Genomic DNA, 27,697 nt, shown 5'->3' on the forward strand with positions numbered 1-27,697 from the left:
CCCATGATTCCCTCCAAGCTTTCAGTCTGGTATGGCATTAAGGAAGTGGTCATCCACGGCAATTGAAATGGCAGAAGTCACTTAATCCCCGAGTGTATAGTAAACTGTTTCGGAATGGCCCAAGCCAAAAACACACCTATAAAATTCACCTGCCACAAATAAATAATGGATCGTCAGTTTAGTAGTTTACTTTTATTTATTTTTTCAAGTTTTAAGTAAATATTTGAATAAACAAAATTTGCAATGTCTTGCCTTTGCATACCTTTTAATGAAAATGTTAACAGATGTGTGCTGTATTAGGCCCCCAGACACCGATTTTGGAGATTACATCTATCCATATAACAAATATAGCAATATATCAAAGTATTGTATATGAATTTTAATATACATAATGATGGCATGCATTGAACAAAAGTGTCAGTGTAAAAATGTTTAATGGACGTACTGTTTCAAAGTCTTTATCCTTAATCTCTTTAAAGGCTTCAGTAAGAATGCCATCCCCAAACCATCGTGACGCAAAACTATCCCTCCATTTCTTTACCATCATCCTGCACAGAGCTTCAGAAACAGCGACTTGGATATCATAGTCTGCATTGAATGTAAAGAGAAATTAATAGCGTTCAGACCTTACTGGTAAAACAGCACCAGAGGAGATGGGTAATCCTTCAATAATACGGTCTTTGGGAAGTATGTCTTCTACTCTTAAGTTAATTCACGGTCCCATCCTTAATCCTTACTATGGTCCTGCACAAATTTAGGATGAGCAGCCTAATGCACTAAATCAAAATTATCATGGGCTAGCACGATATTTTGTTAATAAATATTCTAATTTGTTCTAGAATTATTAAGTTACAGCATGCTCACATGTTCTGCAACTCATTCCTAAATTTCTCTATAGAGTTTCTATGACATTAAGGGACACTGATCAAATCTATTGCGTACATATCGTAGTTTATATCTTTTTTTTTTTTAATTCTTTATTTATAACAAGGTTGAACACCATCAATACAAACAGCATTGATACAGACATCACAGACCGGACATATTCAAGAGCTTAGATATATAAAAAGCACATCATACAGGGTAAAGCACAAGTTTTTGGCAATATCGATGGCATAGTTGGTGAGTCGTCCCTGAGATGTCCATATATGTGGACGGTGTCCTTCCAATTTTCAACGTATATAAAATCCAAAGAAATCTGGAATGGCTATAGCGCCTGAAATTGAGGTTCATATTTCGAAGAACACATACACATAGTGGCAGAGCCTCCAGGCTATCCAAGAACCCCACCCAACCCCGGTATCGGGGGCGCCCGGCGGTATAATTACACGCAGCTATAAACTTTCCATGCAGTAGTGCCCCTTTCCAGACTGGGCAAAGGCGGGGCTCAGGAAATAATGGAAGATATTATGAAGCCATTCAGATGAATAGTAGAGGAAATAGAAGAGAGAAAGAAAAAGGTAAAAATAGTAAAGATATGTGAAAGCGGGGGTAGAAAAGATTACAGGGATAGGAGACGGAGGGGGAGGAGGAGGGGATGGAGTGGAAGGTGTATGGGAGGGGATGGTATAGTAATGTGACCCCCAACTCCAGCGTATGAGGCCATGTCTTTGGTCCTGTCTTTGCATCTTTGTTCCTGACATTGGGCAATACAACTCCCAAGAAGTAGGCCACAGCCTGGTGGCTTCCTAGTGGAAGCCCCCATATTCCCTCCAAAGGGGAGCAAGTCCGGTGAATATTCGGTTCCCGGGAATTGCATAGAGGGGGTTGCGCGAGTACTCAAGCTTAGTTCCCGCGGCTCCTAGTCGCCCATGCCACTATCTATCCAAGGTGCCCAAATTTTATCAAATTTTGCATTCGTGCCCCTGACCCTCGCAGTAAGTTTATCCATGAGGAAATTATCTTTGATCTTTTGTAGCAGTACACGAAGTGGGGGAGCCGAGGCTTGAAGCCAAACTTGTGCAAGGGCCCGCCTCGCTGCTAGATTCACCTTATGTACCAGCTTCTGCTCGGTCCTGGTCCAGTCCTCCAGCGGCCTGGCCAGGAGGAACACCCATGGGTCTAGCTTTATCTCCCTGCCGAAGATATCCTTTAATAACCCCGCCACCTGCCTCCAAAAGTTCTGGGCCACAGGGCATTCCCACCACATGTGCAAATAGGTTCCTTTTTGTCCACAGCCTCTCCAGCATACGTCCGTAGATAACCTATGCATTCTACAAAGCTTCACCGGGGTGGTGTACCACCTGAACATTGTTTTATAAGCTTGTTCCTGCATGGATACACATATGGAGGAAGTCGCCGACGCTTCCCAAATCTCCTGCCAATCCACCCCTTCCAGCTCTTCACCAAGATCAGCTTCCCATTGGGCTATGTAATTAAGCTCTCCCCATTCTGAGGTGGATGTACTCAAGTGCGCGTATAAATTTGTGATAAGGCCTCTTGAGAATTGTTCCTTAAGGCATAGGGTTTCAAAGAAGGTAAGCGGTTTCAGCGCACATAGTTTATTTGCCGGAGTCTGTGCATAGTCCCCAAGTTTAATGTATCTAAAGAAATCAGATGGGCGTAGAACATCCCTAGTTTGTAAGTCCTCAAACTGAAGAAGTGTACCGCCCTCGTAGAGTTGGCATAAGCGCGGAATACCCGTACCCTCTATCCCTTTAAATTCCCTAGCGACCATTCCTGGGGTGAAAGTCTTGTTCCTCAGATAGGGAGTCAGCGGGGATTCCCGGGAGGACAGCCCGTATTTAACCGACGTAGCGTCCCATATTTTCACCGAGTTCGCTATGGCTGGACAAGCGATCTGTGTTATCGGTCTATGGTCCCGAGGGACCCATATAAAGAACTGAGGGAGATCAGGCCCCATAAGAGATGATTCTAAGTCCACCCACCTCCTCTCATCCGGGGGAGAGTGCCAGTACGCTACTTGCGTGAGTTGGGCCGCTAGATAATAGAAATAAAAATGTGGTAATCCCAGGCCCCCCCTAGACCGCGCTCTGTATAAGATATTGCGGGAGACTCTGTTTCCTGTTCTGCCAGATGAACTTCCCCACCGCCTGTTGAAGTGCACCCAAATGAGACCTAGTCAGCTTAACCGGAAGGGCATGAAACAGGAATAAGATCCTGGGGAGCACATTCATTTTTACTGCATGGATCCTGCCGATCCATGAAATTGGTTTATCCTGCCAGTTTTCCATATCCGAAATCAAGGTGCGAATCAAAGGGGTGTAATTTTGTCTGAAAAGCTGGGCAGGGTCTGCTGTCAGGTGAATCCCCAGGTATTTGATATGGTGTTTCTCAATTCGAATATTGTGTACAGTCCCCACGTGGGTAACATCGGAGACGCGCATGCAAATAGGGAGCACGCTCGATTTGGGTAGGTTCACCTTATAGCCTGCCAAGTCACCGTAGGACTCTAGCACCGCCGCCAGCACGTCCATTGACTCCGTCGGAGACGTCAGAGTTAATAGTACGTCATCCGCAAAAGCGGAAACCACATATCGCTTTTCCACTATTGATATCCCCCGAATTTTGTGGGTGATGCGCACCTTTTGTAATAAGGGTTCCAGCGACAGGGCGAAAAGCAGAGGTGACAGAGGACAGCCCTGTCTGGTTCCATTGCCCAAAGTAAATGGTAGTGCTTTTGATCCCGCTATCCGGACCCGTGCCTGAACATCCGTATACATAGCCGTAGTTGCAGTGATATAAGAGTCAGGAAGGCCAAAGTGCCGAAGAACCTCAAATAGATAGGGCCACTTAACTCTATCGAAGGCCTTTTCCGCATCAAGCAGTAGGATCAGGGTAGGGATCCCTTTGGTCGCCTGCCTCCATATAAGGTCGATATTGCGCCGAGTATTCTCATACAGTTGTCTGCCGGGTATAAAACCTACTTGGTCCGGATGGATTAAGTGCGTTAGGAAGGGGTTCAGGCGAGTCGCTAAGATCTTAGCCAGAATTTTAGAGTCATAATTTATCAGTGAGATCGGGCGGAAGTTTTCGGGCATCGAGTCGTCTCTGCCTGGTTTCGGCAAAAGAACTACGTCGGCCAGCGACATGTCCTTGTCCGGCACCCCCCCTACATGAGATCGTTAAACAACGTCTCCAGATGTGGCGTAAGCGTTTCCCGAAAGACTTTGTAATAACCACCCTCGAATCCATCCGGTCCAGGGGCTCTATTGCCTTTCAATGTTGAAATTGCCGCATCTATTTCGTCAGCTGTGATTCGCGCTCCCAGGATAGCGGCGTCTCCAACACCCAGCGTCGGCAGCGCCAAGTGTTCCAAAAATATTCTAGTTTCATCAGCCTCGCGTCGTTGCTGGTCACTGCCGCCCCTCCCGGAGTGGTTGTATAATTCTGAGTAATAATCCGAGAAAACCTTTGCAATATCAGTGGGATCAGTGCGGTACTTACCTGTGGTGTCTTTGATTCTTGTGATGTGGGAGTGACCTTGTCTCGGGCGGATTGATCGGGCCAGCAGCGTGTCCATTTTATTGGACTTTTCATAGTACGTCCTCTTAGACCAAACCACTGCTCTGGCCGTATCGTCGATAAGTGTCTCACGCACTGAGGTACGCAGAGTCTGCACATCCGCCAACGTGTCGGCGGACGAGGCAGATTTATGTTTCTCCTCAGCTTTACCCAAAGCCTCCAAGAGAGACGACAGCAACTGCATTTTGAGTTTCTTCTTTAAAGTGGCTTCGCGGATAAATATGCCCCGTATAACCGCTTTATGAGCGGCCCATACCGTAGCCGGGCGGAGGTCAGGCACCGCATTCCTTTCGAAATAATCGGATAATTCTGTACGGATCGTCTCCACCACGGCCGGATCCTGTAACAAAGAGGTATTTAATTTCCAGGACCACGGAGATGCTGTGCACAAGTTGTCTAACAACAACGTGACTTCAGCGTGGTCCGACCATGTGATAGATCCGATCGTGGAGTCCGAGATTTTCAGCGCCAAATGTGAGTTCACCAGGAATAGGTCGATCCTAGAGTACGTATCATGGGGAGCAGAATAAAAAGTATAGTCGCGATCATCAGGATGGTGAGCCCTCCAGATGTCCAAGAGGCCAGTGCACTGGATGAATGTGCGGAGTAACTTATCCTGGCCCCCCTCCTATGCGATCTCGGCAACCCACCTCCCTGGCTCCGGTCAACAGCTGGACACGGAGTGGCATTAAGATCCCCTCCCACAACAATCATGCCATGCGGTAGATCATTAACAGTTTGGGCCATAGTGTCCCAAAATTCGGCGGAGGGGTCATTGGGGGCATAGATATTAAGGAAGTGGATCGTATGGGAGTATAAACTCCCCGAAAGCACTAAGAAGCGTCCCGCCGGATCCGCTGTCACATTCCCTATCCGGAAAGGGCATCTATGGTGTACGAGTACAGCCACGCCATTCCTTTTGTTTAAGGCCCTTGCCTCGTGTACAGTTCTAAACGTGTGGTCCCTCAAAGCAAACTTCGCGGCCTTTGGCATATGTGTCTCCTGTAGGAGCGCTATATCTGGATTGAGGCGTTTAAGTTCCCTAAACATGAGGCGTCTTTTACTCGGGGCGTTAAGACCTTTAATATTTAAAGATAGTATCTTTAACGGCATGACATTGGACTAAAGGTGAAGCAAGTCTTATTAGTCAGACCCGACAGGGGTCGACACAGAATATGCGTAATGGGCACAATGACAGCCCCTCCCAGGAGGGCACGAGTAGGGAAGAGGGGTAAGGAGAGGTATAGACTAGGGATGGTAGAGTAGAGTGAGAGAATAGAAAGTGAAGAAAGTAGCAGTGAAGAGAACAATTGCCTGGTCTTATCTATTGCCAGGACAATACAGGGTATATGTTGAAGCCTCTCCAGAGCACCAAATGGGCTCCAGAACAGCATGAACATAGACCAACTAAGAAAGGCACCCCCAGGGTGCCAAGCGCAACCAAATTGGAGACAGAAATCTAACTAATAGGTATTAGAAGATACCAAACGGTGGGGGATTACTGTTGGGTCGCATCAGGGTCGTGCCCGATTTCGCGACCCCCCTCAAGGAGGCACTAATCTGGGCGTCTGGGGGAGGCCGATAGACCCGCGTCCCCTCCTCCCGGCAGCGATTAACAGTAAGGGGAATCCAGGCGTACTAAATACAAAAAAAATTCTCTCTTTTTTTTATTATATTTGTTTTTATTTATTTATTTAATTATTTATTTATCATTCTTAATTGTATATATATTTTTTTTTTTCCATGTTTGTTCCCCCCATGGTGATAGTGATAAATGCTATCAGAGTTTGGGGCTACCTTTAGAGGTATAGAGATAAGGGAATATAGCTGGTGTGTGGAGGGGTTGGTAATGGAGAGCATCAAATAAGAGAAGGTTATATATAACACATATATACACACACAACTGCCCCGGAAGAGAGACCCTCCAGATCCGGGCTACCGGCCGGGACGATGACTATTAACCCCCCACCCCCAAGTAGACCTCATGTATCAGTGGTCCCCGAAACGAGGATAAGCGGCATAAGAAAGCATAGAGATAACTCTGAGCCCGGGGATTTAGCAAGTCTCCTGGAAACACATCAAAATTCAAAACTCATTAGGTGGGATCCATACAGTTAGGGGACGTGAGAGCATAAGTAGTATTCGCCCCTGAAAGCTTACCTATGGACCCCAATTTAAGGAAGGGAAAACCCCTCCCCTCACGGCCAGGTCCGGGGCTGTTAAAATGAACATTGCAACAAAGTTTCGCACCCGGATCCCAGGGCCCCAACCCCCACCGGCCACGTACCCCTCGTATAGAATTACCCAAAAAATGCATCCTAGCCCAGCATAGAAACATACGTAACAGAGAGCAGTCGGAGTTGTAACTACCGTAAATAACACCCGCCGCCCCGCATCGATCCCGCATCCCAGCCAAAACAGAAACAGAGTATACATTAGTCCCCAGACCCCAGAGACCCAACGAAAAATGTAAAAGTCGGGCGATGGAACATATGAAGTCAGTAGGCAAATAAGGGGCACGCCAAAATATTAGAGTGGGTATCAAGGCCAGGATCGGGGAGAGCGAGCAACCCTAACCCTCCCCAGAATCAATGATCCCACCCGCGGTAAGGGCAACCCACAGACCCATGTAGGCCTCACATAAGATCCCGGCAGCCGGGGCCCCCATTAAAAAAGGAAAAAACAACACAATGTGGGGTCCGGCTTCCCCCTCCCAAGCAATATTATCCCACCCGCGAGGCCTTACCATCCGGGACATCGGCTAGCCGCCTGGAGATAGTGACGGGAAAAGCAGATCCCCTCAATCCTCCGCCGCATACCACTCGCGGGGGAGAGCAGTTAGAACCTCCGCCTGCGCCTTCGGAACCGTGAAGTCATCGGGGGTTTGGATCCCCAATTCGCTCAGGAATCTCACCGGATCTCCATCTGAAAATAAAATTTTTGTGCGCCCAGCTTTGAAGGCCAGCGGCCTAAAGGGATGCCCCCAGGCATACTTAATAGAGTGGCGCTGCAATAGTTCAGTAATAGGGCGCCATTCCCGCCGTCTCTGTAGGGTCAAGTCTTGGTAGAGAGCGAGGTCTACCCCATTATGGACAATCGGGCGATCTCTGCCAAACTTCATCAGGGCCTCTTTCGTTTGGTAAGACAAGAATTTTATGTTCACATCCCTGGGACGCCGGCCATCCGCCCTTTTAGCACGGAGCACTCTATGCGCTCTATATATGCCACAAATGATCCGGGATACTGGGAAGAAGTGGTTTGAAAATCCCCAAGACCACCTCGCTCAGGGACCCTTCCCCCTCCTGCTCCGGTAATCCCCGGAGGCGGATATTATTGCGCCGCGATCTATTCCCAAGATCGGCAATTGCAGATTCTGCAATATATAGTTGAGAGGTTAAGTGGTTGATTTGGGCTGCGACTGCGTTGTGGGCCACGACCGTGGACTCCACCTGCTGCTCAAGCGCCGCCGTCCTTACCCTCAAAGCCTGAATTTCAGCTTTAACTTCGGCCGTGTTGCGGACAATATCCGTGGCCAGGTAGTTGCGGACTTCAGCCAATTTAGCCAGGATCTGGCTAGTGTCGTAGTCCGAAGACCCCATGGCCCCTCTGCTCGCAGGGCTCGAAGGCGAACAGGGTGTGCCCAGGCCATCTCGTCCGCCATCTTGCGTGCTCGATCGCACAGCGCGAGAGGCCGCAAACATATCGGATACTGTAACCGTCTCCGTTGCTTTTTTCGCCTGCTTTCGTGGGGCTCTTTTATCCATCGTGCTTCCCCCACCTGATTTTGTAGTTTTAGAGTTTCGTCTCCGCTAATATAGGCTGTTGGCACCGCGGTCGCAGCAGAGCTCTACCCGGACACGTCCAGCTCGCTCGGCCACAAACCACGCCCCCCCTATCTATATCTTTTAAAACTATTTTAATAGTTTGATTAAGGCAATCAACTGGGTATCTGATGACAAAAAATGTATATGTATTTCATCTGTGCTGTAAACAACCTATATTTTCAAAATACATTCTTCTAATCAAGCAAACAGGAAGATTTTCAGATGTAATGTTATGGTAAATAATTGAAATAGTTAACTTACCTCCAGCCTCTAATATAGTTCTTGCCAAATCTTGCCTGGTGAGGAGATAGAGATACATTAGTAAAATTACTTAATCTATACATAAAACCTAAAACATTGCTGGAACGTTTTAATTTTAAGCAACATACCTTAAAGGGACACTCCAGGCACCCAGACCACTTCTGCCCATTGGAGTGGTCTGGGTGCCAACTCCCACTACTCTTAACCCTGCAAGTGTAATTATTGCAGTTTTTTTATAAACTGCAATAATTACCTTGCAGGGTTAACTCCACCTCTAGTGGCTGTCTACTAGAAAATATACCCCAACGCGCAGGATTCAACTCAACAGAAGACAACACACAGAGGGGAGATACGTCTACCGGACCTTAGAATGGCCGGACTATATGAGAGGAGTACAGAGTCAGGAGTGATCCGAGGTCAAGGGCACAATGAGACAGCCTAAACTAGGACTAGCCGGGGTCTGGTACACGGTAAACAGCCAGCCGGCAAACAGAACAGATAAGGAGGTTAACACAGTAAAGGAGTTAAGCATGCGTGGCATAGGCATAAGGCTATCCTAACTATAAGATAAGGCCAGAGACTAATGAAAGTATTTAGAAAATTGGGCAGACTAGATGGGCCGAATGGTTCTTATCTGCCATCACATTCTATGTTTCTATGTTTCTATGGATAAAGAGAAAACGTAGTCAGAAACAAAGCCAAGGTCAAGTACGAAGGAACACAACAAGCGCTAAAGGGAACTGAAACAGAAACCACGATAGGGCAAGGAACTAAGGGAAAATAGGTGAGTATAAATACCTTAGCATCTATTTTGATTGGCCCCTGTCACATCCAAACCCCCAAAAGGTAAGTGTATGGGGAGTGTGGCATGACAGGGACCAATGGGAAGCCTTTGCCAATTTAGGCTCCCATTGTCCCTTTAAGAGCGCGCCCAAGACCCGCTGCGCGCTCTTAGAGTCAGGCGGGACACGTGACCGCTTCTCGCGGTCACTGCCCGCCTTCCTGTTGCAGCCGTCGGATGAGCCGTGCGCGGCTCGTGCAGCAGGAGGACCGCGCGCGGCTTGAACAGAGGACCCTGGCCGGCCCCTGGAAAGGGTATGTACTAAATGGTTTACCCCCCCCCCTTATTCTTCTTTAGGGCCCCCACCCGCCACTCAGGGGTGGGGGCTGGGGGGGAGGGCAATAGGTCCCCCCCTTATTTTACTTTAGGGCCCCCACCCTCCGATCGGTTAGATTCAGGTTGGAAGCCCCCACTCGCGCGGCATGGGTGGGGGCTCGGGAGGGGGGACATTTTTTTTTTTAGATGTCTTTTTTAACAGTGAGCAGTCACAGGCTGCTCACTGTTTAATAAACATGCCCCTACTCACGGTATAGCGAGTAGCGGCATAATTTACTAATACTAAGTAATTTTTACTTAGTATTAGTAAATTTGGCTGAAAGACCAATTTAGGTTTTTCAGCCTTTTGGTAGATAACTCCCTAATACTGTGGTCTCGAAGTCCAGAATTTCGGAATGCCGAAATCCCTAGTGTAGAATCTCACACCTTGCAAAGCCTTTGATTAATCACAGGATCCATGCATATGGTAACCCATCTGACCCTTTTCACATTCCTATGCAATTTACATTACCCCTTCTGTCATCTGACCTTTGTGGGGGTCCCAGCTTCAAAGAGGAATTAAGGCTTTAAACCTTCTGACCTCCATACAGTCAAATTAACCCCTTTTCAAATGGACAATACCCCCTCTACCAGGCAGGCAGGTCATCAATGCACTACATAAATTACATTAAAAGGACAATATTCCATAGTGCAATAATGTATTATGCACCCTTGCCATGACATATATGGTCCCAGTCCTATGTAAAAAGAATAAAGAAAGGCGGCTGGTCTGTCCGGCCAGTTGCTCGCCTGAGGAGAGTTTTTATGCTTCCCCTTCAACTCATACTCGTCTGAGCAAGTGCAATATTAAAGGGACAGGATACCAAGAGAGCAAGTGTGTTTCCCTCGTTTGAGCACCAGAAACATCTTCCAGAGAAAAAAAAAGACAAATTTAGTTGGAGGTTAGAGAGTCCTTCTCCTTCCTCTTCTAGAGCGCTTGCTCATTCATACTCCCAAAGCCGTTCAAGTTCTAGACATGGCTCTCCAGAAATAGACTGGGAATCTGAGGAAGTAGTACGTTCAGCAGCTTCCGCTGAGCGAGGGAAACTTAGCAACGTTCAGATGGGTAGGTATTGACCACTAAACCAGAAGGGGTACCTTAAGGGTAAGAAATTCTAAAGCCAATTGAATGGTATCAGATCCCTGAGAAGTAGATAGAAAAGCAACCTCCCATTCTTTGAATTGCTCAATCATCTCTTTATATCTTACCCTAGTTCTGCATCTTAAAGATGAATAAATGATGTCCAGAACCTTATCCGATAAAAGGGGATGCGTTAACAGCCTACCAGGGCTGCGATCCACATCAGCTGCGGAAGCTTGATCAAAAGATCGCTGGTTCCCTGAAAGCAGTCCACAGTCATGCCCAATGGGATCTTGGTTTTCTTGACTAACTGATGGATCACGGGGTACCAGGGTCTGGAGGTCCATACTGGGTAAACGAGAACTAAACTCTGTACCCTGTCCCTGCGGATCTTCTCCAGCACTCTCATCAGTAAAGATGGAGGGGGACAGACATAAGGGGCTGGAACATCTGTGCATTGAAAAAAAACAGTGCATCCATTTTCCAAGCTCCCTTTGTCCACATCCTGGAGTCAAACCTGGGAGTTTGTGCAGAGGTTTGGGATGCAAACTGAACTACTTGTCTCTGGCCAAAATTAATTTCTTATCCATTGGAATAGTGCAATCATTAATTGAACCGTTGACAGAGAAACTCTGGCGAGAGAGATAAAATCTCTGAGCTTGTTCGCCTCTCCTGGAATTTGTTCTGTGTAAACCCGAACTTTGTTTGCCAAAGCCCAAGACCAAAGATCTAGAGCCTTTAAACACCAATGTCCTGTTGTCTGATTGGACTTTTACCGACATCGGTAACTGGTTTAGAGGAACTAGGCCCTGGAGAGCAAATTTTATTGCTCTTAACTCCAAGATGTTTATATGAAGGAGTCTCTCTTGGTCTGACCAAATTCCTCTTATCGCGTTTTGGACTGTAAACGCACACCAACCGTGATTTGAGGCATCTGATGTCAGAGTAACCGCAAACAGCTGCTCTAACAGGGGATGAGAAAGTGGTGTTTCTAACCCCAGAATAGACTTCAACTCTTCTCTGACCGTCTTGGAAGCAGGAATCTATGATCTGCAAACTTTCTTTGTCTTATGGATGAGAATAACCACCTAGCAATAGCACCCGTCCCACCCTCCCCTAGGGTAAGGGTTTTTCCTGCTGGTGGTAGATTGTTTTTCTTTACATAAGGCTATCTTGTAGATATTCAGCCTATTTCTAACTACTTTCTGTTTTTTTTTTTTCCCAGACTATAACTGTACTCCAAAACAAGACCAACAAACCAAGGATCCACCTAAGTAGGAAGATTGGATGCTAGTACTATGTGTAATATGGAATTCTCATGTGCACCCTGCATAACAAAAATGTGCTTTCAGAAACTTGTTACAACATTTACATTTATCTTTACAGAACTTAATTTTTTGTAATGATGCTCCAGTTTCAGTGTGCTTGATACTTTCTTAAGCTTATACATTGTTGCCTTGTTATCTGTTTAGCTGTGTGCATTACACAAACATTTTCAAGTCCATCTTATATGTCTTTACGACTTATTAAATATTTTCTTATTTCCCTTTACTATTGGGTTCTTGAATCATTTTTTTTGTTTAGATGTTTCATTCAGTTTCTCTACCCTTTGTACGCTGTTACTGGTTGACTGGGTTTTTTTATTTATTTATTTTTTTTATATATTTTACCCACGTTTTGGGCAATATATATTCTCAGTGCTTCGTGGAATGAGCTAACCATCCGCAGTTTTTCAATTTTAAAAATCTGACGTAATTAGGATTCCCACGCTCACCACGACAATACTGATTACCTGATTGGCTGAAACGCTGCATCTGTGCAGGAGCACAGCGCAAGCATTTTTCAGCTCTGGCATTTGACTCCGGGAGGCTGTCGCATAGCCACTAGCTTTTGCCTTGATAGGGCAGGTGAGCTTGCACGTTAATGGCCACAGTCATTTAATATTCAAAGAGTTTTTTTTTTTTACTTTTGTTCTATGTATTTTTTCTGATGCATATTGTAACCATTGCTGCCGTCAGGAAGTAGACCGAGTGCAGGGCTTAATGTTTGCATGTTCGTAGTTGTAAAATATGTATTTATTTAAATTATTCAAAAATTTCTGTTTCACATTTTTTTTTCTTCTTTAGAAGTTATAAAATTAAAAAAAAAAAAACACAACTGGTAGCATAGCTTACGTGGAGAACTTCCTACATTCCTTTTTTTCAGGGGGAGTGAAAGGATTGAAGTATTTTTTATCACATCAATACACACTGTGCTAATTTTTTATTTATTCATAACTTTTTTCCACATTGTACAGGCAGACAATATTCCTCAACTCAAAGTAATTTCTGTTATCAATCTAAAACTACAAAATTAGTTACAAAATATGGGCAAGAGAATGGATTCTAGCTGCCTTGTTAAAATTACTACCTGCACCAAGTCATTGGTTAAACTATGAACCAATTAATTCTTATAGTTAAACTCCCACATGCTTTTAATACTAACTTTTGACAATAGGGCACTTACGTTAGTATGCACAACTCTTCACAAGACTGAAGCCTCTTCTTTTCCTCTCGAGAGCAATTATCCAGGATGAAATTTAAAGTCCTCAGTGCCTATTCCAGGGTTTAATGAGTGACAAACTGTGTTAGAACAGCACTTGTAAAATAGCTCATTCAGAAACGATAAATAAAGCGTACCTCCAAACGGACATGGCAAGGTGGCCATTTTTCTGTTACTATTAGTGCAAGCCTAAACAAAAATGAGTCCAACAGCTGCTTTCTTCCTGTATAATAATAATAATAATAAAAGAAGAAGAAGAAAAAAATAAAAAAAGAAATAAAGACACTTGCTATTTTGAAATAAAAATTCAAACACAAGTTAGCAGTATAATAATCCTGGTCACAAAGCACTTATGGGTACATACGTCAAGCATATTGACAAAGAGTGTAAAAAACAAACAAACAAACAAAAACAACTCATGGTTTAGTTGAGTATATGTCCAGAACACGTGTCGGGCATTTTTGTAATAGACTTATTTAACTTTTTACCAACAGATATAAGCATACACTGATCAACCACCACATTAAACACGACCTGCCCAATATTGTGTAGGTCCCCCTCATACTGCCAAAACCGTTCTGCTGCGTCGATGAATGAGCTTCACAAGACCTGAATGTGTCCTGTGGTATCTGGCACCAAGACATTAGCAGCAGATTCTTTAAGCCCTGCGATGTGTGAGGTGTTTGTTGTTACAACACATTCTACAGATGTTCAATCTGATTAAGGTCTGGGGAATTTGGAGGCAAAGTCAACATCTTGAACTCTTTGTCATGTTCTTCAACCCATTCCTGAACAATATTTGCAATGTGAAATGCTGAGAGGAGGCCACTGTCATCAGAGAACATCATTACCATGAAGGCATGTACGATCGTGGTATGCAACAATCTTTAGGTGGGTGGTACGTGTCAAAGCAACATCCACATGAATGCTAAGGTCTCCCAGCAGAACATTGCCCAGAGAATAGCACTGCCTCTGTTGGTCTGCCTTCTTCCCATAGTGCATCCTGCTGCTCTATCTTCCCCATGTAAACAATGCACAAGTACACGGCCATCCACCTGATCCAAAATAAAATGTGAATTATCAGACCAGACAACCTTCTTCCATTGCTTCATGGTCCAGTTCTGACACTCACATCTCCATTGAAGGCACTTTCTGCAGTGGACAGGTGTCATCATGGGCACTCTGACCGGTCTGTGGCTATGCACCCTCACATGCAGCAAACTGAGATGCACTGGGTGTTCCGACTCATTTATATCACAGCCAGCATTATGGTTTGTTTGTTTTTAACAATTTGAGCTATATTAGCCGTGTGTGATCACACTAGATTGGCTAACCTTCGCTCTCGACATGCTTCAAATAGCCCTTGACTCCCATGTCCTGATGCCAGTTCACTGGTTGTCCTTCCTTGCACCACTTGTAGTATGTACTAATCCCTGCATAGTGTGAACACCCCACAAGACTTGCCATTTTGGAGATCCTCTGACCCAGTCATCCAGCCATCACTATTTGGTCCTTGTCAAAGTCTCTCAGATTTTTTCACTTTGTCATTTTTCCTGCTTTCAACACATGAAATTCAAGAACTGACTTTACTTGCAACCTAATATATCCCACCATTTGACAGGTACCATTGCAACAATATAATTAATGTTATTCTCTTCGCTTTTGTGGTGTTAGCTGTAATTTTCTTCTCTCTCATTTTCTGTTCCCATACAAGTTATATATTATTTTTTTTCAGGACGAGAAGGGCTTTCTTTACATACTATTATTTGTATCATGTCATATAATTTACTTTAAAAAATTATTATTTTTTTTAAACATGTTTTTTTACTTTTACTTGAAAAATCTTTTACTTATCTACAAAAGCTAATGAACAAACTGCTAAATAGATTTAAAAAAAAAATTGTCCTGAGTTTAAAAACACCCAGTGTTTACCCGCTTTTTTTTGTTGCAAATTATAGGGCTATAAGTACAAGTAGGAAACTGCGGTTTCAAAATATATATTTTTAGATTGTAAGCTCACGGGCCATCTAGCCAAGCACTTTGTATAAAAGAGCTCCAATGGCTAGATATCAGCTTACGGGCAGGGCTCTCTCTACCTCTTGTATTTGTCTGTGTATATTGTAAGTTTCTCCACTAATTGTACAGCGCTGCGGAATCTGTTGGCACTTTATAAATAGCAGTAATAAATAAATAAATCAATAGTGACATTGTAACACTTGTCTGTCATAAATATCTGAATCACACCTCACATGTACTTTTTTTTTTTTTTTTTTTTTTTAAAGTAGACAACCCAGGGTATTCAATATGGGGTATATCCAGTCTTTTTTTTTTTGTAGTCATTTAGTCACAAACACTGGCCAAAGTTAGCATTTATCTGTTTGTGTGTGGAAAATGCAAAACACAATTATGAACACTAACTTTAGCCAGTGTTTGTGACCAAGTGGCTACTAAAAAAAAAGACTGAAGATACCCCATTTGCATACCTTGGGTTGTCTACTTTTGCAAATGGTATGCCATCATGGTGGTAATTCTCATTCCTGGGCTACCATGCGCTCTCAAAGGCAACATCCCAATCTGGCAAATTTCAATGTAAAAAAAAAAAAAAAATCAAGCCTTATATTTGACCCAGTGACTTTCAAAAACTCTATAAAACCTGTACATGGGGGTTACTTTTATACTCGGGAGACTTCGCTGAACACAAATATTAGTGTTTCAAAACAGTAAAACGTATCACAACAATTATATCATCAGTAAAAGTGCTGTGTGTGTGTAAAAAATGCAAAAAAGTCACTTTCACTGACAATATCATCGCTGTGATATGTTTTACTGTTTTGAAACACTAATTTGTGTTCAGCAAGTCTCCCGAGTAAAACAGTACCCCCCAATGTACAGGTTTTATGTAACGGTACAGGGTTAAATACAGTGCTAGTAAAAAGTAAAATTAAATTCTTTGGACTTTCGGCCAGGGTTGTCATGCAGGTCCCTCAAATAGCAAACAATAAAATGACTTGATTATGTAAAAATATTACATAAATATGCACGTAGAATTTAAATATATATGCATATTTATACATTTGACATCTACGTGTATATTTATGAAAATCTTTATGCAATTTTGTATATGGATATATATTTCATGTGATTTTTTATTTATATATACAAACATCGAGATATTATATATATATATATATATATATATATATATATATATATATATATATATATATATATATATATATATATATATATATATATATATATATATATATATATATATATATAAATCCAAATGCTTGCACTCCTGTTATGATAAAGTAAAGCCCGGTGCTTGTTGGCAATAATAATAGAACAAAGTAATAGAAAACAGCACTCCAGGGACTTCAAAAGTATAGTGAAAAAAGTAACTTAGCTTTTATTCATCAACTGCCACAAAGTGTCAACGTTTCAGTTCTTGTGCAGAACTTTCATCAGGATCCTGAATAAAAGCTAAGTTACTTTTTTCACTATACTTTTGAAGTCCCTGGAGTGCTGTTTTCTATTACTTTGTTATATATATATATATATATATATACACACACACACACACACAGTCAGGTCCATAAATATTGGGACATCGACACAATTCTAATCTTTTTGGCTCTATACACCAACACAATGGGTTTGAAATGAAACAAACAAGATGTGCTTTAACTGCAGACTTGCAGCTTTAATTTGAGGGTATTTACATCCAAATCAGGTGAATGGTGTAGGAATTACAACAGTTTGTATATTTGTCTCCCACTTTTTTTTTTTTTTTTTGTAGTGCGTTGAACGAACACAAACAGGCAAGAGGTACCCCAAAGGCAGTCCTCTAGCTTTTCCCACGCGAAACAAGCGGGGCCCAACTCCGCAGATACTGGATATCGGCAAAGTGGTTTGTGACAACGGAACAAATTTGTTGGCGGCATTGAAGTTGGGCAAGTTGACACATGTGCCGTGCATGGCACATGTGTGTAATCTGATCGTACAACGCTTTGTGCTTAAGTACACAGGCTTACAGGACGTCCTGAAGCAGGCCAGGAAGGTGTGTGGCCATTTCAGGCGTTCCTACATGGCCATGGCGCACTTTGCAGATATCCAGTGGCAAAAAAAACATGCCAGTGAGGCGCTTGATTTGCAACAGCCCGACACGTTGGAATTCAACACTGCTAATGTTCGACCGCCTGCTCCAACAAGAAAAAGCCGTTAATGAATATTTGTATGACCGGGGTGCTAGGACAGCCTCTGGGGAGCTGGGAATTTTTTTTGCCACGCTAATGGACGCTCATGCGCAATGCCTGTAGGCTCATGCGTCCTTTTGAGGAGGTGACAAACCTAGTCAGTCGCACCGAAGGCACCATCAGCGACATCATACCATTTGTTTTCTTCCTGGAGTGTGCCCTGCGAAGAGTGCTGGATCAGGCCGTAGATGAGCATGAAGAGGAAGAGTTGTGGTCACCATCGCCACCAGAAACAGCCTTATCAGCATCGCTGGAAGAGGATGAGTTAGAGGAGTCAGAGGAGGAATGTGACTTTGAGGAGGAGGAGGAAGACCAACCACAACAGGCATCCCAGGGTGCTCATTGTCACCTATCTGGTACCCGTGGTGTTGTACGTGGCTAGGGGGGGAAAGAATATACCTTAATTGAGATCACTGAGAAGGAGGAACAGGAAATGAGTAGCTCGGCATCCAACCTTGTGCAAATGGGGTCTTTCATGCGGTCGTGCCTGTTGAGGGACCCTCGTATAAAAAGGCTGAAGGAGAACGACCTGTACTGGGTGTCCACGCTACTAGACCCCCGGTATAAGCAGAAAGTGGCGGAAATGTTACCGAATTACAACAAGTCGGAAAGGATGCAGCATTTGCAAAATAAATTAAAAAGTATGCTTTACACAGCGTATAAGGGTGATGTCACAGCACAACGGGAATCTAACCGGGGAAGAGGTGAAAGTCATCCTCCTCCTCCCACGACCACGCCGGCAAGGACAGGACGCTTTAAAGACGTGTTGTTGATGGAGGACATGCGGACCTTTTTAAGTCCTACGCATCGCCACAGCCCTTCGGGATCCACCCTCAGAGAACGACTCGACCGACAGGTAGCAGACTACCTCGCCTTAACTGCAGATATCGACACTCTGAGGAGCGATGAACCCCTTGACTACTGGGTGTGCAGGCTTGACCTGTGGCCTGAGCTATCCCAATTTGCGATAGAACTTCTGGCCTGCCCCGCTTCAAGTGTCCTGTCAGAAAGGACCTTCAGTGCAGCAGGAGGTATTGTCACTGAGAAGAGAAGTCGCCTAGGTCAAAGAAGTCTAGATTACCTCACCTTTATTAAGATGAATGCGAGATGGATCCCGAAGGGACTGACAGTGGGCGATACATTTGACTAAAAAAGGCCTGAGATGAGCTGCCTTGGGCTAAAAATGGTCCACATGCTGCTGTATTTTAGCTCTGAATGCCGGTTGACTTGCGTGACTTATCCGCCACCAACTAGGGTTCAAGCCGCAATGTTTTAGGGCACTTTCTGCCTGGGAAACAAACATAAATTTTTATGGCTGCTGCTACAGCAGCGGCTGCAACAATACCTAATTTTTCAGGCATGTGTACATGTCTAATTTTTCGGCCCTGTGGTGCTGCACTGTGGCTTCAAAAACCAAACCAAAAGAAATGCACTTAACAGGGATTAAACGGATAGGAATAGTACTACTTAACACACCACTCCTATCTGGTGGCACATTAAAGTGCACGCGCAGTGCCCCAAATTTGAAGCAGGAGGACCGACCAAGCATCTTTTTCCATCTCCCGCTTCCTAAAATCTATGCCATATACACGTCCCCTGATAGGGCGCCAGCTCATTATTCTCTTTTTCACTTCACTTGGGACACTTTACTGCACCATGTGCACTTAGACCCACTCTTTGTCTTGCACAGTGTTATTCCTAGCCAGCATCTGTGATGGGAAATCAGGCAGTCATCTAAACGTTTAGATTGAGCTTTAGCTTAGAACACCCTTGAAGGTGTTTAAGGAGATTAGGGCTAGTTTAGAGGATTCTTCTTAGACCTCTCTGAGTCTTTATAGCCCTTCTACCTATCCAGCATTTCTAGAAACTAGCTAAGAGAAAGGGTGGCTGTGTGTCTGTGATACATTTAACTTTATATCACCTTATTGACACTTTATCACTCCAGTCTCCATAGTCTCTGCCTTTACCCATCTATTTAGAGGGAATTGCCTTGCCCCTGCCAATATTATATAATAGGAAATAGTATTACCATTATTACACAATTAGGTCTCTAAAGATAGGTGTCAATCCATATCTGCCAAGTGACCCTATGTAGGGGGAAGTGTCTCTATTCTGCTCTATGTCAGTGTGTATCAGGGATCCTTAGGACAGGTGTCAATCCATATCTGCCAAGTGACCCTATGTAGGGTGAACAGTCCCTATTCTGCTCTGTGTCAGTGTGTATCAGGGTCTCTGAGGACAGGTGTCAATCCATATGTCAAGGTGTCAATATGTCATATGTCAGGTGTCAATCCATATCCATAGTGATTTAGGAATGTTAGGTGATTTATGCCCTTTATGGATTAAAACCAGACTCTGCATCAACTGTGTAATTTTCTATGGGAGTTTTGCCATGGATCCCCCTCCGGCATGCCACAGTCCAGGTGTTAGTCCCCTTGAAACAACTTTTCCATCACTTTTGTGGCCAGAAAGAGTCCCCTGTGGGTTTTAAAATGCGCCTGTCCATTGAAGTCAAAGGCGGTTAGCCGGTTCGCAAACAGTTCGCCAACCGAAAATTTAGTGTTCGCGACATCACTACTGAGCACAAGCCCATATGACAGTCCACTGAAGAGGATGGGAGCTGATAATTATGCATTTGGTAATCATGGATTCATTGCTCATCTTGGCCTCTAAAAAAGTCAAATAGTCCTTTAACACTTTTTTACATAGCCCTACTTATGCCAAAATGCTGAAAGTAAAATGAAATGTTAGAGACATTCATTCCAGCTTTGCTGGATGTAGAAAAGGGCAGAAAGTCCAAATCAATCTATTACTAAACCACCATCCTAAAACAAAAAACTAATGAATCCAAAAAAGAAAGGAAAAAGTATAAAAGTGGTATGCGCAACAATGGTTTCAGATTGTTGTACTTACATACCAGATACATGCTTTAAGAGGAGTAAAATAGATCTAACACTTGAGAATAACAATAGATTTTCACAAGCTAGTTTGAAGGACTGCAAATTAGGATTAGGTATGGACTCCTAAAATGGTCACTTTAACCACCATAAGTATTTCAACTTACTAAAGTGGCTATGGTGCAAAACTGTGCACTGGAAGCCTTTTTTACTCTCAAAAATTAAACTACCGTAAGTGTAGAGTCGCATCCCTGAGCTGTCAATTTGCCAAATTGTATACAGGATGTTCACACCCACAACATATGGGCCAAGGCTGGTATATTTTATACCACACCTAAACCCAGACTGACTGGCATTGTCATTGGGCCAGTTTTTGCTCAATTTGTTGTGGAAGACCTGTGCAAGTATAATACTATAGTTAGGGCTAATAATATATTTATACAATATAATGAGGAGCTACTGGAGAAATGGGTCAATCCCTGGTTTAAATGAATTAATAGAGTGTTATGACCTTTCGTTTTAACAAAGATTACATCATTAGTCACTTTGGTAAGGGCAGTTTCGGTAGAATGGAAGGAGCAGAACCCAGATTGAAGAGGGTCAAGGCATAAAGGTCAACATCCCATTGTACAGCGCTACGGAATTTGCTGGCGCTATATAAATAATAAAATAATAACTACAAGTACCCGGGACTTATGCTACCAAACCAACTGAATGTATCCCGGCTGGGATCAGGACGGGCACTGACTGGGGGGACCCCCAACGCTTGTCCCGGGCACCAAATCCACAGCTGATGGGGATCGGTTAAGCCACAAAGCTCAAACCTGCAAAGTGCCAGTTCCTGTGTTTAAGCATGTTTATTTAAACTCTACATATCATAGCTTAATATGACAAACAACTGTTACGCACACTGAATATCACTATTGAAGCATTTCTTGTATTACTAATGTACCTATCTACCAAAACAAAAAAAGTGCAGCATCTCTTGACTTCCTATGCTTATACTGTTTACTGTGAAATATTGTACTGTACAAGTCTTTGTTCATGCCTGTAATTAACTCTGCACTCCTAAAATAAAGAATTATATAAAAAAAAAAAAAAAAAATTATAATAACACAGGCAGGAGTATTGGTGTGTACATAAAGGGTGTCCAAAGATGTTCTGATGCATGCAACTCTGCCCAATGACTGGAACAGGTATCTTGCGCAGGGTACCTGAGTGGGAGAGCTATGCAATGGTACCTGTTTTTTTAAGTAGATTTCATGGTCTATGTCCTCCTCAGTGAGGAATCATCTGTACTCAGGAAGGATATCATCAGTATTTCTGTGAGATGCATTGCAGTGATTTAAGCGGACAATCTTGATGGTTCCATTTGGTTTGATCACATTTGGTAAAATGCTCCTGATTGCATCAGTGGTGTATCCTGGTTTTGTGCTGCCCTAGGCAGGACAAAACTCAGGCGCCCCCCTCCCGCCCGCGCCACCCCCATCCAACCCTTCCCCCCGCCCGCACCACCCCCACCCTCCCCCCGCCCCGCCTTCTAAATACACACACACACACACATTCACTAGCTAACAGAAACACACACACACACTCACTAACAGACACACACACACTAACAGACACACACACACACTAACAGACACACACACACACTAACAGACACACACACACACTAACAGACACACACACACACTAACAGACACACACACACACTAACAGACACACACACACACTAACAGACACACACACACACTAACAGACACACACACACTAACAGACACACACACTAACAGACACACACACACACTAACAGACACACACACACACTAACAGACACACACACACTAACAGACACACACACACTAACAGACACACACACACTAACAGACACACACACACACTAACAGACACACACACACTAACAGACACACACACACTAACAGACACACACACACTAACAGACACACACACACTAACAGACACACACACACTAACAGACACACACACACTAACAGACACACACACACTAACAGACACACACACACTAACAGACACACACACTAACAGACATACACACACACACACACTAACAGACATACACACACACTAACAGACATACACACACACTAACAGACATACACACACACTAACAGACATACACACACACACACTAACAGACATACACACACACACACACACACACACTAACAGACATACACACACACTAACAGACATACACACACACACACACACTAACAGACATACACACACACACACACACTAACAGACATTCACACACACTAACAGACATACACACACACACACACACACACACTAACAGACATTCACACACACACACACACACACACACACACACACTAACAGACATTCACACACACACACACACACACACACTAACAGACACACACACACACACACACACTAACAGACACACACACACACACACACACACTAACAGACACACACACACACACACACACACTAACAGACACACACACACACACACACACACACACACACACACACTAACAGACATTCACACACACACACACACACACACACTAACACTAACAGACATTCACACACACACACACACACTAACAGACATTCACACACACACACACACTAACAGACATTCACACACACACACACACTAACAGACATTCACACACACACACACACACACTAACAGACATTCACACACACACACACACTAACAGACATTCACACACACACACACACACTAACAGACATTCACACACACACACACACTAACAGACATTCACACACACACACACACTAACAGACATACACACACACACACACACTAACAGACATACACACACACACACACACACACTAACAGACATACACACACACTAACAGACATACACACACACACACACACACTAACAGACATACACACACACTAACAGACATACACACACACTAACAGACATACACACACACTAACAGACATACACACACTAACAGACATACACACACACACACTAACAGACATACACACACACACACTAACAGACATACACACACACACACACACACACTAACAGACATACACACACACACACACACACACTAACAGACATACACACACACACACTAACAGACATACACACACACACACACACTAACAGACATTCACACACACACACACACACTAACAGACATACACACACACACACACACACACACACACACACACACACACTAACAGACATACACACACACTAACAGACATACACACACACTAACAGACATACACACACTAACAGACATACACACACACACACTAACAGACATACACACACACACACACACACACACTAACAGACATACACACACACACACACACACACTAACAGACATACACACACACACACTAACAGACATACACACACACACACACTAACAGACATACACACACACACACACACACACACACACACACTAACAGACATACACACACTAACAGACATACACACACTAACAGACATACACACACACACACTAACAGACATACACACACACACACACACTAACAGACATACACACACACACACACACACTAACAGACATACACACACACACACTAACAGACATACACACACACACACACACACACTAACAGACATTCACACACACACACACACTAACAGACATACACACACACACACACACACACACACACTAACAGACATACACACACACACACACACACACACACACTAACAGACATTCACACACACTAACAGACATTCACACACACACACACACACACACACACACACTAACAGACACACACACACACACACACACTAACAGACACACACACACACACTAACAGACACACACACACACACACACACTAACAGACATTCACACACACACACACACACACACACACACACACACACACTAACAGACATTCACACACACACACACACACACACACTAACACTAACAGACATTCACACACACACACACACACACACACTAACACTAACAGACATTCACACACACACACACACTAACACTAACAGACATTCACACACACACACACACACACACACACACACTAACAGACATTCACACACACACACACACACACACACACACTAACAGACATTCACACACACACACACACTAACAGACATTCACACACACACACACTAACAGACATTCACACACACACACACACACACACACTAACAGACATTCACACACACACACACACTAACAGACATTCACACACACACACACACTAACAGACATTCACACACACACACACACTAACAGACATTCACACACACACACACACTAACAGACATACACACACACACACACACTAACAGACATACACACACACACACACACACACACACACACACTAACAGACATACACACACTAACAGACATACACACACACTAACAGACATACACACACTAACAGACATACACACACACACACTAACAGACATACACACACACACACTAACAGACACACACACACACACACACACACACACACACACACTAACAGACATTCACACACACACACACACTAACAGACATTCACACACACACACACACTAACAGACATTCACACACACACACACACTAACAGACATTCACACACACACACACACTAACAGACATTCACACACACACACACACTAACAGACATTCACACACACACACACACTAACAGACATTCACACACACACACACACTAACAGACATTCACACACACACACACTAACAGACATTCACACACACACACACACTAACAGACATACACACACACACACACACTAACAGACATTCACACACACACACACACACACTAACAGACATTCACACACACACACACACACACTAACAGACATACACACACACACACACACACACTAACAGACATTCACACACACACACACACACACTAACAGACATTCACACACACACACACACACACTAACAGACATTCACACACACACACACACACACTAACAGACATTCACACACACACACACACACACACTAACAGACATTCACACACACACACACACACACTAACAGACATTCACACACACACACACTAACAGACATTCACACACACACACACACACTAACAGACATTCACACACACACACACACTAACAGACATTCACACACACACACACACACACACTAACAGACATTCACACACACACACACACACACACTAACAGACATTCACACACACACACACACACACTAACAGACATTCACACACACACACACACACACTAACAGACATTCACACACACACACACACACACTAACAGACATTCACACACACACACACTAACAGACATTCACACACACACACACTAACAGACATTCACACACACACACACACTAACAGACATTCACACACACACACACACACACACAGACATTCACACACACACACACACACACACACACACACACACACACACACACACACTAACAGACATTCACACACACACACACACACTAACAGACATTCACACACACACACACACACACTAACAGACATTCACACACACACACACTCACACACACACACATACACACACATACTCACACACACACACATACTCACTCACATATTTAACACTTTTTTTTTTTTAATTTACCCCCCCCCCCCTTTGGGAATGCTGGGGGGGGGGTCCTATTTCTCCCTGGTGGTCCAGTGGCTGCTGGGCGGCACTGGCGGGCGTCCGGCCGGCGAGGGAGCACTTCCTCTGAGCTGTCTGCTCAGCTCCCTCGCGCGCCGCACAGTGAGGCTGGGAGGCGGAGCCGGAATATGCCATCATATTCCGGCTCCCAGCCTCACTGTGTGGCGCGCGAGGGAGCTGAGCAGACAGCTCAGAGGAAGTGGTCCCTCGCCGGCCGCCCAGCAGACCGCCCGCCCGCCCAGATGGCATGTCAGTTAGCCGCAAGGCTAACAAGGCATTTGCCCTGGGCATTTGGGGGCGGCGTTTTTTGCCGCCCCCTGGAAAATGCCGCCCAAGGCAAATGCCTTGTTTGCCTCGCGGCTAATACGCCCCTGGATTGCATCAGGACCATACTTGTCTGTCCCTGCATTATGAGTACAATGTGACATACTGGGCCAAACCCCATCCTGGTAAAGATCTTATCCTTGAATCAAGTTAACAAACAAGAAACCGAAACAAACAAAAATGTTATAAAAAACGTGTACCCATAGACACATTGGGGTAGTTCTAGAAGATACAATACCAACATTTTCTGACTTTACCCAAAACTGGTATAATTTAATCATATAGTGTCGCGTGCTTTGCTTAACATAGTTATATCACAAAACCTAAAACACGGCTGACAAAATAATACATTTGGCATTGAGGTTTCTAAAATTTGCCTACAAAGCATTTGGAATTAAAGTCTTGAATACCATAATTATTACTTTATTTACAATAAATAAGACTACCTACCTTCATCACAGTTACCTTTACAAATAACCTAAGAAGTGACACAGGAAAAAAAAAAAAAAAAAAAAAAAAAACACGTTAAACAGTAGTCGTATTGCCTACATATACATTTCTTTTGTTATGTTATAGCGGTTTGCATCTAGTCACTGGATGCTCACATACAATTTTGTTCTGGAAAAAACATCACATTTCTTTAATATGCACAGCGTATGACACTTTGTTATTTAAAAAACGAAAATGTAAATCTGAGGTGTCCAATCATGCAACCCCGACACCGATATGGCTATTGAAACTCTGTTTAATTTCCAATCAAAATAAGGGTTAAAATATAATATATATATTGTCAAAAAAACAGTATTGCCGTATGCACGGATACCTTTTTTATTGGACTAACATGACAGACAAGCTGTTAACATCAGTTGTTTTAAGTATTAAACTATCAGATTGCTTCAGACCTGAGGAAGAGTGGAAAACTCCCGAAAGCTTGTCTTGTTATGTTAGTGCAATAAAAAAGGTATCATTGCATACTGCCAATATTTTGGCATCTTGTTTACTGGACTAATATGGCTAATCCAATCTACACTAAAGATATATATATTACATACATACACACACTTATTTGAGTTCTATAATAAATGAATAGATAATTGCCTCCAAAATTGCTTCCATTTT

At 43.6% G+C, this 27,697-nt stretch overlaps 1 protein-coding gene across 1 annotated transcript in view; it reads right to left on the reverse strand.

Annotated features, from left to right (window-relative positions):
- Nucleotides 1–27,697, reverse strand: part of SYCP2L (synaptonemal complex protein 2 like) — a 139,182-nt gene that overhangs the window by 98,271 nt on the left and 13,214 nt on the right. Inside the window, exons 6-10 of the mRNA XM_063453060.1 lie at nucleotides 27,029–27,056; nucleotides 13,486–13,571; nucleotides 13,313–13,401; nucleotides 8,571–8,605; nucleotides 446–588 (exon numbers count right to left, since the gene is read on the reverse strand). Of these exons, the coding sequence (XP_063309130.1) occupies nucleotides 446–588; nucleotides 8,571–8,605; nucleotides 13,313–13,401; nucleotides 13,486–13,571; nucleotides 27,029–27,056 (381 nt within the window). The remainder of the gene's footprint in view (nucleotides 1–445; nucleotides 589–8,570; nucleotides 8,606–13,312; nucleotides 13,402–13,485; nucleotides 13,572–27,028; nucleotides 27,057–27,697) is intronic.

Source organism: Pelobates fuscus, chromosome 4 (genome assembly GCF_036172605.1).
Source record: "Pelobates fuscus isolate aPelFus1 chromosome 4, aPelFus1.pri, whole genome shotgun sequence".
NCBI lineage: Eukaryota > Metazoa > Chordata > Amphibia > Anura > Pelobatidae > Pelobates > Pelobates fuscus.